At 35.2% G+C, this 14,421-nt stretch overlaps 3 protein-coding genes and 2 non-coding genes across 8 annotated transcripts; 3 read left to right on the forward strand and 2 right to left on the reverse strand.

The window, feature by feature from the left end:
• Positions 1-2,024: 2,024 nt before the first annotated feature.
• On the reverse strand, positions 2,025-2,097 carry TRNAR-ACG (transfer RNA arginine (anticodon ACG)). Its single transcript has one exon. It is a non-coding gene; the product is annotated as a tRNA-Arg (tRNA).
• Positions 2,098-2,580: 483 nt separating this feature from the next.
• On the forward strand, positions 2,581-4,811 carry LOC143198065 (pyrimidodiazepine synthase). 2 transcript variants are annotated; one of them, XM_076407012.1, is made up of 5 exons: positions 2,581-2,753; positions 3,686-3,794; positions 3,975-4,197; positions 4,252-4,494; positions 4,615-4,811. In XM_076407012.1, the coding sequence occupies exons 1-5, from the start codon at positions 2,729-2,731 to the stop codon at positions 4,750-4,752; spliced, it is 738 nt and encodes a 245-aa protein (XP_076263127.1). In that variant the 5' UTR covers positions 2,581-2,728; the 3' UTR covers positions 4,753-4,811. The 2 variants fall into 2 exon arrangements, with proteins under 2 accessions (XP_076263127.1, XP_076263128.1); XM_076407013.1 differs by lacking the exon at positions 2,581-2,753 and adding an exon at positions 3,368-3,508.
• Positions 3,866-3,938, forward strand: TRNAF-GAA (transfer RNA phenylalanine (anticodon GAA)). Its single transcript has one exon. It is a non-coding gene; the product is annotated as a tRNA-Phe (tRNA).
• Positions 4,812-5,193: 382 nt separating the features above from the next.
• Positions 5,194-6,746, forward strand: mRpL38 (mitochondrial ribosomal protein L38). The gene is made up of 5 exons (XM_076407011.1): positions 5,194-5,420; positions 5,471-5,626; positions 5,679-6,003; positions 6,056-6,351; positions 6,406-6,746. Exons 1-5 carry the CDS (start codon positions 5,288-5,290, stop codon positions 6,696-6,698), a joined length of 1,203 nt encoding a protein of 400 aa, XP_076263126.1. The 5' UTR covers positions 5,194-5,287; the 3' UTR covers positions 6,699-6,746.
• A 729-nt stretch (positions 6,747-7,475) lies between these two features.
• Positions 7,476-8,798, reverse strand: LOC143198066 (uncharacterized). 3 transcript variants are annotated; one of them, XM_076407014.1, is made up of 3 exons: positions 8,655-8,798; positions 7,970-8,151; positions 7,476-7,910 (listed from the first exon to the last, which is right to left on the reverse strand). In XM_076407014.1, exons 1-3 carry the CDS (start codon positions 8,661-8,663, stop codon positions 7,547-7,549), a joined length of 555 nt encoding a protein of 184 aa, XP_076263129.1. In that variant the 5' UTR covers positions 8,664-8,798; the 3' UTR covers positions 7,476-7,546. The 3 variants fall into 3 exon arrangements, with proteins under 3 accessions (XP_076263129.1, XP_076263131.1, XP_076263130.1); XM_076407016.1 differs by having other exon boundaries at positions 8,441-8,746; XM_076407015.1 differs by lacking the exon at positions 8,655-8,798 and adding an exon at positions 8,284-8,403.
• Positions 8,799-14,421: the final 5,623 nt, after the last annotated feature.

Below are 14,421 nucleotides of genomic sequence, written 5' to 3' on the forward strand. Positions count from 1 at the left end.
ATTTTGACTGAAGTTCCTATATCTGCTTTATACTATTGATATCCCAACAAGAGAAGAAACAGTAATTGGAACATTTGCCAACGATACAAATATCATGGTAAAAGATGTATCTGAAAAAGACTGGAAGATACAGGTTAATAGCTTCAAATGGATCCATGTTAATTTTGCGTTACGGCGAAATGACAAAAACCAAATTATATCACTTGACGGATGTCCAATTCCTCAAACAGAATCAGCTAAATACCTCGGAATATATCACGATGGTAGGTTAAATTGTAAACATCATATTAGACCGAAAGCAGAGCAGATTAGAATCAAAGTCAAGCAATTGTAGTGTTTAGTCCGAAGATACTCTCAAGTTGACCTAATATCAAAGAGAATGGTTCATCAGTCAATCAAAAAGCCAATTTGGACCTGTCATGCAAATATGGGATTGTACTAAAACATCAAACCAACTAGTAATCCAACACACCCAAAACTACAAAATTCTACGATTAATTACTAATTCTTATCGCTACGTAACGAACGAGGAGCTGCACGATGACCTCGAAATCAAATGGCTACACGAAGTTATCCAAGTTTTCGCCTTAAAACATGAAACAAGGTTGCTAAATCACAGCAACGTGGAAGCAATAACCAAACCACATGAACTTCTTTAATATATAAGTGTATTCTTTCCCTTAGCTTAATTAGTTTAGTTTTATTTTAATTTAGGAAATAAATACAGATGTATTAATCCCGTACTCGCCTTGCTTGTGTATTAATGCAACTACAACAGCACAGTAGTAATAAATTATTTTGTAAATTATGATTGTACTAAGCATATCTAATGTAAAATGTAATTAATAGAAAAATACTTTAAATAATTTGGTATTCTTTTAAAAATGCTCAGAGGGTTCATATTAATTTAGCAATAAAGGTTGCTTCTCAGGAAAAGAACACTGTATACGTATCATCGAAAATTGATTAACAAGACATTTTGACATTTTATTTTGTTGCGCCACTCACGCCAGTAACCAGGCTGGGTAAGACCGGATGTCTTCTGGCATGATATCTAAATTGGTCACTCGCCAGTCGGTAGGCTGAATGCCTAGGACCGTGGTTCGGAGCCCAGGTTAAACTGTAGGTCCAATCCAGATAAACCCATAGTTGGTAAAATGGAGACTTAGTTTAGGAAAATAACTAAATGGTGGAACCTAAAAACTAATCGTTAAACGAATTTTCTTAAAACTACTTTTTTCTAGGCTGTAAAAAACACCTGATATTATTAATGTCTGAACTAAATGATTCAGTGGAAAATATCTTAGTTGTAGTTGTTTATTAGTATGTGAAGATAGAGAAAAACATCGTTAGTTGTACACTAGTTTTATTTATAATTAAATAAACTTTTTGCTCTTCAGTACAATAAATCCAAAAATATCAATAATCTCTAAAAACTATATCGATTAATATATTAATATTTTCTCCCGTTCATATCCGATTTATCTATTTTCAATGCCTTCTACGCGAGACTTATGAACTATTAAATGAAAGAACTGTTGGATATCCAAACAAATAAATTGTTACTGTTTATAAAAACAATCGATCTGTTACCACTGTAAAGCTTCTAATCTAAAGATTCGTGAACAGATTTTTTATCGGGAATGGTAATCATGAGGCTTGAAAATTGAAATAACTGGAAACTATATCCGGAAACTACACTCAGTAATAAAATTAAATAAAGTCAAATATAAAACCGAATGTGTTTTCTATCAAACAACAAAACTTAAACTAACAACTACTTAAACTTAAAAATGGAAATCAAAGGTAAATTCACAGAAATAGAATTAGATTAATATAGACTTTTATTTCACCCTCATCAGTCTAAAGAAAAAATTATCCGGTAATTTTTAATTGATATAATACAAGTACCTCACTATGCAAAAATAACTAAACTCCAAAAAAAATAAAAAGAAATAATTTACTAATGAACCTAGAAATTTCCTAAAATATTAACGAAAAAAAAGTTCAACAAAAACCTTCACCGACCCTGCCAGGATTCGAACCTGGAATCTTCTGATCCGTAGTCAGACGCGTTATCCGTTGCGCCACAGGGCCTTGAGTATTGTGTGATCTACGATATTCATAAACTACTAAACTCAAAAATTATTATTTTCAAAATTGGAAATAAAAATAGTTGAATTTACAAAGACCTTTTAAAAAGTTAAGTTTAAGTACAAAAACAGAAATAAATAATATTATAAAATAAAAGTAACATTATAATATCAAATAATAAAATAAATGAAAAATTCATTGGATATTATTACAGCAAGTATTTACTAAATGTATAACACCCGTAAAAAATAATTTATACCTGAATTATATTATTTGAATCAAACTTACTAGTAATAACAGTTGCATATATCTTGAATACTTTCAAGTTTCTGGTGACATCTATTAGTGAGTCATACAACAAACTCGTTGACAAATCTCTGTAAGAGCTTTATGACGATGGCCAATAGATAGAGCAAAGTTTGTCGCAAGAATGAAAAAATATAAGCGAAGAACTTGCGCGGATATATTGTACTTACCTTCCTTGACCTATACGAATCAGCTGTGATTATTATTCGCCCGCACGCTCCGTATAGGCGAGGTGGATACACCAAATAAAGAAGAAAATCAATAAGAAAAGTATTCAACTTCGTTGCTTTGTACAGCCCAGTGCCTGACCCATATTTTGTATATAAACATGAACAGTCCACATCTCCATAAAGGTATGTCAAGTCATTTTTTTTGTTATTTATTCAACAATATAAATTATATTAAATAATACAGTTAATACATGGTGTTATTTTTTTAAATATTAATATGAATTTGATATGATTTGATAAGTTTCCATTGAACTATAGAAAAACTATATTGAAACAGTATGTTTGCCTATTGTTTATTTATTCGACAGTGCTAATAAGGATCTAAAAATAGAATTTGTTATAAATGCAGCGGTGCATGAACACATTTGAGCATATTTTACAAAAAGAATACAGCAAATATGTTAACATTGTGAAGGGTTCATAATATCTATAATCATCTGTTTTTTAATGAAATAATTATAAGGGCAAATACTTGGTATTTTATAATTTATAACTGAATGCGATAGCCAAATATCTTATCATACTAATCATAATTTACAGGATGTTTAATAAATATATAAATGATAGCGCAGTTATATTTTTTCATAAGTTTCCCGATGAAATTCTCTGCATATTTGATGTCATACTTATTTTCGTAGCGTTACCTCATAGTCTAACGGCTGGGCGCTAGATTACAAAATTTTTATTCATGTTTTGACCCCATTCAAAGGAAAATCGTTAATTTCGTGTATTTTAGCCTACCCACAGAGTAGAAGCGCTATTTCCTTAATCGGTTTCATCATTCGAGTTATTGTCAATTGTTTTTTTTTCTGTTATTGTTTCCATTTAAGATTTGATAAAATCGGAGCACCCACGCATCTTGAATTAAAATATGCAAGGTAACTTTTTTATATGTGTTATTTTATTATGCGTAATAAACGTAACCGGCAAATATACAAACACGACAAACTCGTGATAATAATTATCACAAATATCGCTAACTGCGATTGCATAAAACTGAACACAAACAAAACTTTACAAATTTTCATTATATTAAACCTTTTACATTTTTATAGGATCTAAACGACCCTCTTCCCCAGTTAAGGGCAAGTTACGCTTATATAGCAATCGATTTTGCCCTTATTCTCAAAGAGTTATACTAGTTCTAGACGCAAAAAAAATTTCGTAAGTATAAAACATTTTATCAATATGCAAAAATTTTGTTTATATACCATATATATTCTAAACGTTTCATGGCCGAAATAGCTCAGTTGGGAGAGCGTTAGACTGAAGATCTAAAGGTCCCTGGTTCGATCCCGGGTTTCGGCATTAACTTTTTTTTTTCATTCTATTATTTAATTTTAGCTATGATGTAGTAAATATAAACTTGTACAGTAAACCCGATTGGTATTACGATAAAAGCCCCTTCGGAAAAGTCCCTGCCCTTGAAGCAGAAAATGGTGATGTTATATATGAAAGTTTGGTAATATGTGATTACTTAGATGAGAAGTATAAAGCGCATCATTTGCATAGCCAAGATCCTTTGCAAAAAGCCAAGGATCGACTTTTAATTGAACAGTTCAATAGAGTGAGGTTTCTTAATATTGTCCAACGCATTCATAAACTATTTGAATAATTCTAGGTTGTAAATGCTATGTACAAAATTTTGTCAAGTATAGGCAGAGTGAATTTAGATGACGATGAAGCGGTTGCCAACGGTTTAATTACTTTTGAACGAGAATTGATGAATAGGGGTACCCCATTCTTTGGTGGTAACAAGCCAGGGATGCTAGATTTAATGATTTGGCCATGGTGTGAAAGAGCAGAAATTCTGAAACTATTTGGTAATGCCAATTTACTCAAAAAGGATAAATATAGAAGATTGGTAAGTGTGTAACCTAATACTTATGTTTATCAGCTGATTTTTGCTTGTCTTACAAATAATTTACCTTTATAAATACCAAAAATAAACATTATGTTAAAAATAGTAATTTTATTGCTTCAGCTGGAATGGAGCAGACGTATGGCTGAAGAGCCCAGCGTGAAACGAAGTATGATGGATTCAAACACGCACATAAAATATTTGCAGTCATATAGAGCAGGCAGGCCTGACTATGACATGATTCTTAATTCTACTGATTAAAATCTAAGATATAAGTTGATTGTATTAATTAATATAAATATATTATATACTTAATATCACTTTTATAGTGCCTTATTTAAAAACATGTGTAGTGCACATCACGATTTCTAACTCTAGAAATATTTTTTGTAATGGTTTAAAATAACACTAAACTGTAAGTTAATTTGATATTTTTTAAAATATTTTTTTGTAAGAACATTAATAAAGTGTCGTTATAAATGTGTATTTATTTCATATTATTACTGAAACGATTATTAAATGTTTTACTTGGTGTTTACAATACAAAAATATAAACCAATAATATCATTGGTTGCCTATACCATTATAAATAATTTGATGAAGATGTTTAAAAATGAATACAGTTATATAAAAACATAGATTATCATTATTATATACTTCTAGCTTTTATTTTAATGTTATAGTAATAATGTAAGGAAAGAACGTATTTTAAAAACAATTGTTTTTTATTCCTTCAACTATCATGACATAACCCGTCTTTTTTTATGGTCTTAACCTAAAATAATTTCGGTAAAAAATGTCTAGGGCTTTATTTAAACTGTGTAATTATACGTTATGCGATAACATAAGCCCAATCTTTGTTAGATATGGACATCACTTAAGAGGGAAACCGCCGGGTATCGCCAAGTCTTTACAAGAAAAACTTACAGGTAAGAAGTTGTTACTATTTAATCGTAGTGTTTTATCACAAAAGTTATAGAATTGAACTATGAAGATCCCCAAATACACTTTAAAGTGGATATTGGCCTTCCGCCTCCACAAATATCCAAAACAAAGTTTTTTGAGGAACGTATGCAAATTATTAGAAAAAATAGGAAAAACCCCGACCTGGAAAAGTTATCAAGAACACAACAATGTAGGTTACTTAATTAGTTTACTTGAAATTCGCTAATTGTTGTATTTTATAGTGCAGATAAACATGGAAGAAACTTATGCAGATTGGTTGAATACAGTGGGTCCATACCATATTAGACAAATTGCTGAGCACTATGGAATATTTGAACATCTATTTGGAGATGCTTACTTTCATGCTTTTGTGCCTTTGAAAATTGCATATGAAAATAATGATACACTATATCCAGTTTATTATGGAAATACATTGAAACCTGATGAGGCTGCCAGTAAACCAGTTGTAGAATTTGAGAATAATGATAATTCTTTATATACATTAATACTAACCAATCCTGATGGGCATTTAACTGATAATGAAAAAGAATATATTCATTGGTTTGTGTAAGTATAAATAGTTTGGTATTATTTAAGGTAAATAATGATGTATTTACAGTGCAAATATACCAGGTAATACACTGGATAATGGTGAAACTATTGTTGAATATTTGCAACCCTTTCCACCTAAAGGAACTGGATATCACAGATTTGTTTTTGTGCTTTACAAACAAAATAAGAAATTAGATTTCAGTCAGTACAAAAAGCAAGGAAAAGGTTTAAATTTGGTAGATAGGACCTTTAGCACCTTAGATTTTTATAGACAACTTCAAGATGATATTACTCCAGCTAGCCTGTCATTTTTTCAGGCAGATTGGACTCCAAGCCTGAAACAGTTCTTCCATAATGAACTTAGTGAGTATATAAGTAAAAGTACTGATTTTTACTGTATATGTTTTTTAAACTTAGATATGAAAGAACCTATATATGAATATGATTTTCCACCACCATATATTAGGAAACAAGAGTGGTTCCCAAAAAGGAGACCCTTTAATTTATACATGGATAAATACAGAGACCCTAAACAAATTAATAAGGAGTTCTTGCTAAAAAAGTTGAAGGATATTCATCCTTTCAAGCCCCCACCAAAACCTTTGCCATACCCCAATGCTCAGTTTATAGATAGCAAGGTTCCATCTTGGTTGAAAACTGAAATAATAAAGGAGAGAATGAAATGGGGTAGGATAAATGAAATTGAATAAATAAGTAATATATATATGTATAGATTATATAGTGTATACTTTTCTTTTTTCCTTGTGTTTTTCTTATAAATAATTTGCACATATTGCATATATTATTGGTTTTTATTATACAAATAAAAATTGGATTATTGGTTTCTATGTTGGAGCCGTCTTTATCGATTTAAACTAGTCATTGTTTCGCAATAATTACAGATTGGATATTCAGAGATCATATTAGATCTGAACACCTTCAATAGGTGACATGTTCCTTAATAAATGAACCTAATTGCCTCAGGTATGTTATTTCTTAGAATGAATACAGATTGAGTCATGTAGATGAGATTCATTCCTCTATATAGACAGACATACTACAGATGGGGCCATAGGTTAGTAAGACCAGTGTTATCGAAAAATCCCTATATATTTTTATATATTAATAGGACAATTAGTTAATTAAGAGGAAATGTATTACCAATGGACATTTATAATGTACTGTATAATAATATAAATAATTTAATACAATTTTATTTATACTTAAAGGAAGCAAGAATATTATATTCCTAAAAAAGTGAGCAATTTTTTTCAAATATTTATAGGTACCACTGTTGAACAATAGGTGACGCTTAAGATATTAAATATATAAATGTTATATATTAATAAGTATCTAATATATTAACATTTATCCTTCATTATTATGTGATTTAATTCAGTAGTAGATTACAGAAATTACTGCAATTTTAAATTGTAAAGTGTAATTAATATATTTTTTTAAAGGGGTAGAAATAATGGAAGAAAACATTTTACTTACAGTTTATTTAATTTTAAAATCATTTAATTGTATAAACATCTATATTTCTGATTAGTTATAATTAGACAACCCTCCGCAAGGATTCTTTCATGGCCTCCTGTCTTTTGTTGTATCTCATTCTCTGTATCTTACACATCTTTTTGCATTCCTCTTCTGCAATACATTTGGAACAAAATTCTTTGTAAAGGGCATGGAAAGGACTTTGATAGTAAATTGAGTCTTCTCCTTTACAAATTAACTTAGCATTTTGTCGATGACACCACTTGTGCAATATTACTCCGAAAGATAAAATCACAAAACCAAATATCGGCGTAAAAACAACAGTGGGTAATAAAAATACCAGCGCTGTAAAGTTTGTTGATATATCGTCAGAGTTTCGCTTCATATTTTTACGGCGTACTGCTGAGGATATTCGGACCAAGGGTCTACAAATGTATTGTTAACTTTAATCAATGCTTTTATTAAAAAAAACAATTTTTATTACCTATTAATTTTAAAAGTGTTTTGTTTATGTGAATAGATCGGTAACCCACGACTTTTATGGTTTTCCTTTTCGCCAGTTTCTTTGTTAAAACTGTAGGACAGCGTTTCATTCTCCCCAGTTTCTGGATCCGTGTTACTCATTTGCAATTGGGCCATTTCGCCGGTTTCTTGGTCCATATTTAACTAAAATAAATATGAGTATTTTCTATGATGCAAAACTATTTATTTTTGTTGAGTTGCCAGCCACAAAATTTTCATTAAAAGATAAAGGCGACTATATATTTGCACTGATTTATAATCTTTATAAATATTTACCTTTGAATTTAACTCGTAATTGAATCCGTACGCTTAATTATTAAAACATTTTCTACTATTTGTTTAACCGTTTAGGAATAAACTTTAAAATTATTTTATTACAAAAATCTATAAAGCGGGAATTTTACTGGCTCTTATTTGTAAGCTCGATACGTACCTGTCGATGTAATTAATTTGAAAACTACCTGGATAATCCATCTAAGGTTCACAGATTTTATTTATTTTTCACAAAGCTTGCAAGAATTACTGATAAAAGTCCGTGAGATGAATTGCTACTAAACTATTTAACAGATCCATGTTGGTTTTATCAAATTATAGCAATTAATCTTTATCATACAAGATTACACAAAAGTGAATGTGTTTTAATTTACCTTCTTCATTTATAATTTTACGAACACTTTCCTCTTTGGGACTGGAACACCATGCGTCGTATAGTTCATCATATAAAGACGTTGAACGGAATATTCTTTTAGAATCGCTCGTAATTTAATTTGACGACAACAAACGGATACACGACCGGGTTCACAGGTTAATGTGCGTCCTGTAGACTATTCAATATTACTGGGTTGTTTCTCAGGTTGCGTATAAATTTACATATCCGCGCATACATTATAATTTTTACTGCTATTATATTTAGTGTTCCTTTGTTTATTACTTTTACCGTTCAGTGTTTAACACAACTTTTTTTAATAATTAGAGCTAAATTATCGAAAATTTAGGAACTATTTTAAAGGAATTGTAGATATTTTAAAGTATATATTAATCCTAGCCAAACCTATTCGATACTGGTTCATCGATCATTTATTTTAAATTGGTGATAAAAACAAGGGGTCGTTGAAATGTTTTTTGTTTTTTTTTCCTACTCATGTCAAATTTATTGTGTAATATTGCATTTACGACATTCCTGCTGTTGGCCAAGATGACAGGACGGTCTTCCTACTAATTCATTAGTTACGGGTCCTAATCCTGCTGGAGATTTTTTTTTGTTTTGGCCTAAAACCAGGAGGTGGAATGCATGACGCATACCTGGTCGCGGAAAATTGCCCTGGAGTGACAAGTTGGACCGGGTTATGTGCCTCTGGGCTTACCAATACACTAAACCGAAACCGCCTTACAGTTGACCCCTGTGGACCGCTACTGCTACTGCATTAAATTTGGGGATATGGCACCCGCTAATCGGGCCCGAAGGCCCGGCGATTCTAATGATTCGCGAACCTGAGTTAACACACAATTGGATACTGTTGTATGGGGGCAAAAGTTATGACTGTAGCCGTTTCAGCCTGGAAAAGTGGGGGAGCTTAGCGCTGACGCGGTGCTAAGCCACAGCATGTCGACCAGCTCGCGAACAAGCGCGTTTTCAGAAGAACTTGAGCTGAGTTGTTGTTTGTGGAATGATTGAGATATGAAGTGCTTGATTTCTGGAGTGTCAGTTTCCCTATGAATTTGATTATTTCTGACAAACCATGGGGCGTTTAATATTCTCCTGAGGATCTTATTTTGGAAAACTTGAAGCCGTTTGGCCTGGTTGGGTGTAACAAACTTGAAATAGACATTAGATCCGTAGAGGAGTACGGCCCGAATTGACATCTTGTAAAATAAGCATTTGATGGAGATGGGAAGTTTGCTAGAAGGGCAGATCAGAGAAGATAGCAGGTTTGCTATCCCCGAACCTTTTTGGATTGCTTTCTGGATTTGGGAATGCCAACCGAACCGCCGGTCGAAGTGGAGACCTAGGTACGTGACGTTATCCAGCCATGGAATTATTGCGGTGTCGATCTTAAGTTGCGAGACGCGCAGTGCATAACGCTTCTTATGGAAAATGATGGCCTGGGTTTTCAGGGGGTTGATTTGCAACCTCCAGAATTTGAACCACTTGATCGAGCTGCTTCTGTAAACGTTCATGAATTGTAACTTCGAACCTGACGACCGTGAAGAAAGCAGTGTCGTCAGCGTAAAACACGACGTCAATGTGCTCTTTTCTCGGCAGATCTGAAATAAAGAGGTTAAATAAGGCTGGAGCCAGCGGGGAACCTTGAGGTACGCCAGCATCGATTTGTTTACGACTGGAAAGTGATTCCCTGATCTTGACCTGGAAAGATCTGCCCGAAAGATAGGACTTGATGAGAACGGTTCGGTCTTCTGGGAGGTCTAACCACACGCACTTTGCGATCAATCCATCGTGCCAGACCTTGTCGAGGGCTTTGGTTAGGTCCAGAAGAACTGCTCCAAGCTTTTTACGTTGGTCAAGAGCGTGATGGATGTGTGCGGCCAGACGGGTAGCCTGATGGACGGATGAGTAATGAGCGCGAAAGCCGAATTGTTCATCTGTCATGATGTTGTTTTCCTTTGTGAAACAGTTGAGAGCGTAGAGTATTGCCCTCTCGGCAAGCTTCGAAATGCCCCTTTCTTGGGTATAACCGCTATATGTGCGTGTTTCCAAGACGACGGGAAATGTTGCAGCCTCATGATGGAGTTAATTATGTTTGCCAGTTCTGCGAGCTGCTTATGCGGGAGCTTTTTTAACTGGGTAATCGATATTCCGTCGAAACCTGGAGATTTTTTGGTTTGAAGTTTGCCGATCATAGTCTGTAGAGACTTTGGAGACACGAAATGAGAAGAAAGGCTGGGGTTACTGGTCTTTTGATGGAGTTTGATTCGTTGATGACAGTGTCATTGTCTTTAGCTTTAGTGTTCTCTGCGGGTGGGAGGCATTTCATTTAGGCTTCGTAGGTCTCTGCAAGGAACTCGACTAATTCTTGGTCAGGGACTGCGAAATTTCCTGTAACCGCTGACTTCAGGGGGGATGACATTGTGCGTCTTCCCCACGAGGCATTTGGAGACACGCCAGAGGGAAGGTGGGCCATACAGTCTTTGGTCCGCGAGAAATGAGTTTCATTTCATTGCTCGCCAAGTGGAGGTTCATTGTCTGCAGCATCAGTCGCCTCCCTTTTGTCTGCAGCATCAAGGGTGAATCGAGTTAATCTGCATAAACCGTTTTTGATGCGAATTTCACGTTTAAGAGAAGCGGGAAGGTTGTTTTTCCACGGCTGGGGTTGTGATGAAATTTTGAGTATGGCAGATTCGTGAGAAGACTGAATATCACGATTTAACTTGAGTACGGCTTCCTCGAGCTGTTTTGGTGTGTTATTTTTCGGAATTGGGTCGGATTTCGGGAGATTAATTTAATTAATTTTTCCAGTCGGTCTTTTTCCTGAATCTTGTTAGCGGGACTTTAGTGGTGGCGTAGTTTCCGAGTTTGAGAAGAACCGGACGATGATCAGAATCTAGTTTGTCAAGGATTCGAACTTCGGAAGGGCCATTTACGTCTTGAAGAAAAAAGAAATCAAGGACTCTTGCTGCGCCTTGAGAAAATGTACTGGGGTGATGGGTGGGTTCATCTGGCAGGGCAAGACCGTAGCCCAGATCTGCACTTAGAGCTACGATGGCGTTACCTGTGGGATTCGCTCTGGAACACCCCCAGGTGGGGTGGTAGGCGTTGAAATCGCCACCTATTATTTTTGGGAATTTTCCTTCGACGAGTGATCGGTATTCGGTATAGTTGAATGCAGAAGATTTCCTGTGCAGGGATGTAATCACGAAGGGACGTTCTTGGATATCGATTTTAATGGAGGTTGTTTCGAAGTTGTTTACTGATAACGAGGGTAGGAGCTCGTGTTTGACTCCTTTTCTGACGAGAATGGCGGTTCCACCGCCTCGACCCGGAGTTCTATCGTTTCTGTAGACAAAAAAGTGTTCGAAAGAGAGACGATATGCGAAGGTTTCAGGAAAGTTTCCTGGATGAGAACGATGTCGACCTCATAGAATGTCATGACGTCTTCCAATTCTGCTTGCTTTCCGCGTAAGCAGTTTGCATTCAATGTCAGCAGTATAAGAGATTTCGGAACAGCCATTTCGAAGATTTAAAAGGCTGCTGGAAGTTAAAGAAACAGGTAAATGTTGCCGATTAGGCGGCGACATTTGGGAAAAGACGAGTAAGTTGGTGAGCCAGGGCGATCACTTGCAGGAAAACCTGCGGGTCAGTAAACGCCTGCATTGGGAAGTTAAGATCCGGTGTATTGGTTGGAGCAGGCTGGATGGCGCTAGTTTTTGGGCTAGCTTCCTGCCACCTTGGTTACTCCACGCAGAACCTTGTAGGGAGGCCTGGATTCGGTCGGAATTTTTAGTTTTCTTGGAACAGGACGACATCTGCAACCGGTCACTTTTGCGGTGGGAATTTCACCGCAATTGCTGCACTTTGGAGGTGCTTCTGGAATTTTGGTACAGGATCTAGTGTCGTGATGCCCGGCACATTTGACGCACCGTGGGGGGGCTCGGCAATACGAGCTGGCTTGCCCGAAAAGCTGGCAGTTGAAGCACTGAATTGGCTGGCCGTTTACCCTCTGAACCTCGATCTTTACTGCGATGACGCCGAGTTTGGTCATAGGTCAGGGACAACTACCTGAACAATTGATAGTTCTATCCCGGATTTTAAGTTCCATCTTTGCACAAATTTGGGATGGAAGCCTTGATCAAAGAGAAGTTCACGTACCTCGTCAATGCAGAGTGATTCTGGGATGTTTCTTATTATTACCCGGAATGCTCTCTCCTCCGGATGACAGAAGGAATGGTAAGGGTAATTTCTTTCCTCGAGCAGGGTAGTGAGTTTTCGGTAATCGTCGCTTGTGGCGACGAATAAGAAAATGCCCTCCTTTTTGTTTCGGGTTATAATATCAACTGATTGTGCCTTAGTAATTCCAATGAGCTCCATGAACCTCTTCTTGTCACGGAGCACTATAGGCGGAATTTTTTCCTTTGGGGGAGTTTGAGAAACAGTCGCTGAAACGGTTGGCACTGTTGGCGTCTGTCTGTGCTTGAGCGAACATTTTCACTTCGGCTATCTGCTTTCGCAGGTCTTCATTCTGTTTTCTTAAATCTTCTATGAGCAATTCTCGGCTGTCTTCGGAAGATGGTCCATTAGAATTAGGATAGCTGGGGTATTGGTCAGGAGGCGACGTCGACTCTGACGTACATGACGCCATTGCCTTGCCTGTAAATGCGCCTTTTCGGCGCTTACACACGCTTTTTTGGCGTAGGCACTGGTGGAAACGTGATAACTAACTGCTAGCACGGTTCTGTTGGGGCATGGTCTTAATTATGTTTGTGACTGTTCAAAATGCAAAAGTGTAAGATACAACAATGTACATGATCCCAGTCACGCCAGTAACCAAGCTTTCCGGACGTCTTCCTGGAATACACGTTAAAAAGTGAGTTCAGCCCATAACAATAACATATAATAAGAAATAGATTGCCGATTTAAAAACAGCGCGATAGCTTTCAAGTCTAGTCTTATTATTTCCAGATCATTTCATCACCACATTTAATTGTGTAAACCATAGTTAATTTGAATTGCATCGTCTTATTTTATTGTATTAGTCACTGATGAATGCCACATTGTGTCAATAAAAAACAGATTTAAAGCTATAAAAACGATTTTCGCTGTAATTTTCTTCAACTTCAATACACTATATCCAACGAAAATCCAACTTATGAATTCCTTTATTGCAGTGATTATTGATGTATGAAATACTTTTGGATCCAGTGAGACTAACTCTCAGTTCATGCTATTGGAGTCCTCCCGCAACAAATATTATTTTGATAAAATAATATCTTAATAAAACATATCTAAAACAAATATCCTGATGCTGGTCCAGGACCCCTTCCGATTAAACCAATCCAGATCCGTTATTAGCCTGAGAAATCAGAGAAAGCTAAATGCGGGGAATATATGGTCCAAAACTTGCTTTAGAGATGGGTAGTGGAATAGGTTACTAATTAAGTACTTACTTATTAACTTACTAATTAAGTACTTAACCTATTGTTCTGACTCAGGATCATGGTTATGGACCTAAGTCTCATCCACAGTGATGGAGCAAAGCCCAAAATTATATTAATACTTTTAAAAATCATTCTAAGTTTTTACTCTGTTATTCCGCAAAAGAATATTTCCTTTGAATCATACTGTATATAGTTAGTATACTTATTAAAGGTAAATATAAATATTTATATACAATAAGGTCAAAAATCACCGACTTCAGATAAAATTTGTATAGTAAAAAGTTTCGAAAAAAATGGTACAAT

The sequence above is a fragment of the Rhynchophorus ferrugineus genome, unplaced genomic scaffold, assembly GCF_030347505.1.
Source record: "Rhynchophorus ferrugineus isolate W39M unplaced genomic scaffold, kcgeb_rfMv2 rfM6, whole genome shotgun sequence".
Taxonomy (NCBI): Eukaryota; Metazoa; Arthropoda; class Insecta; order Coleoptera; family Curculionidae; genus Rhynchophorus; species Rhynchophorus ferrugineus.

Bases quoted from the DNA above. Each gene is read 5' to 3' on its own strand.
- LOC143198066 (XM_076407014.1), bottom strand. The intron at 7,911-7,969 runs GTAATAAAAATT...ATACATTTGTAG, and splicing joins AACACTTTTAAAATTAATAG to ACCCTTGGTCCGAATATCCT.
- mRpL38 (XM_076407011.1), top strand. From the start codon at position 5,288: ATGTCTAGGGCTTTATTTAAACTGTGTAATTATACGTTATGCGATAAC. The intron at 5,627-5,678 runs GTAGGTTACTTA...TGTATTTTATAG, and splicing joins GTTATCAAGAACACAACAAT to TGCAGATAAACATGGAAGAA. The intron at 6,352-6,405 runs GTGAGTATATAA...TTTTAAACTTAG, and splicing joins GTTCTTCCATAATGAACTTA to ATATGAAAGAACCTATATAT.
- LOC143198065 (XM_076407012.1), top strand. From the start codon at position 2,729: ATGAACAGTCCACATCTCCATAAAG. The intron at 2,754-3,685 runs GTATGTCAAGTC...ACATTTTTATAG, and splicing joins CAGTCCACATCTCCATAAAG to GATCTAAACGACCCTCTTCC. The intron at 3,795-3,974 runs GTAAGTATAAAA...ATTTAATTTTAG, and splicing joins CTAGACGCAAAAAAAATTTC to CTATGATGTAGTAAATATAA.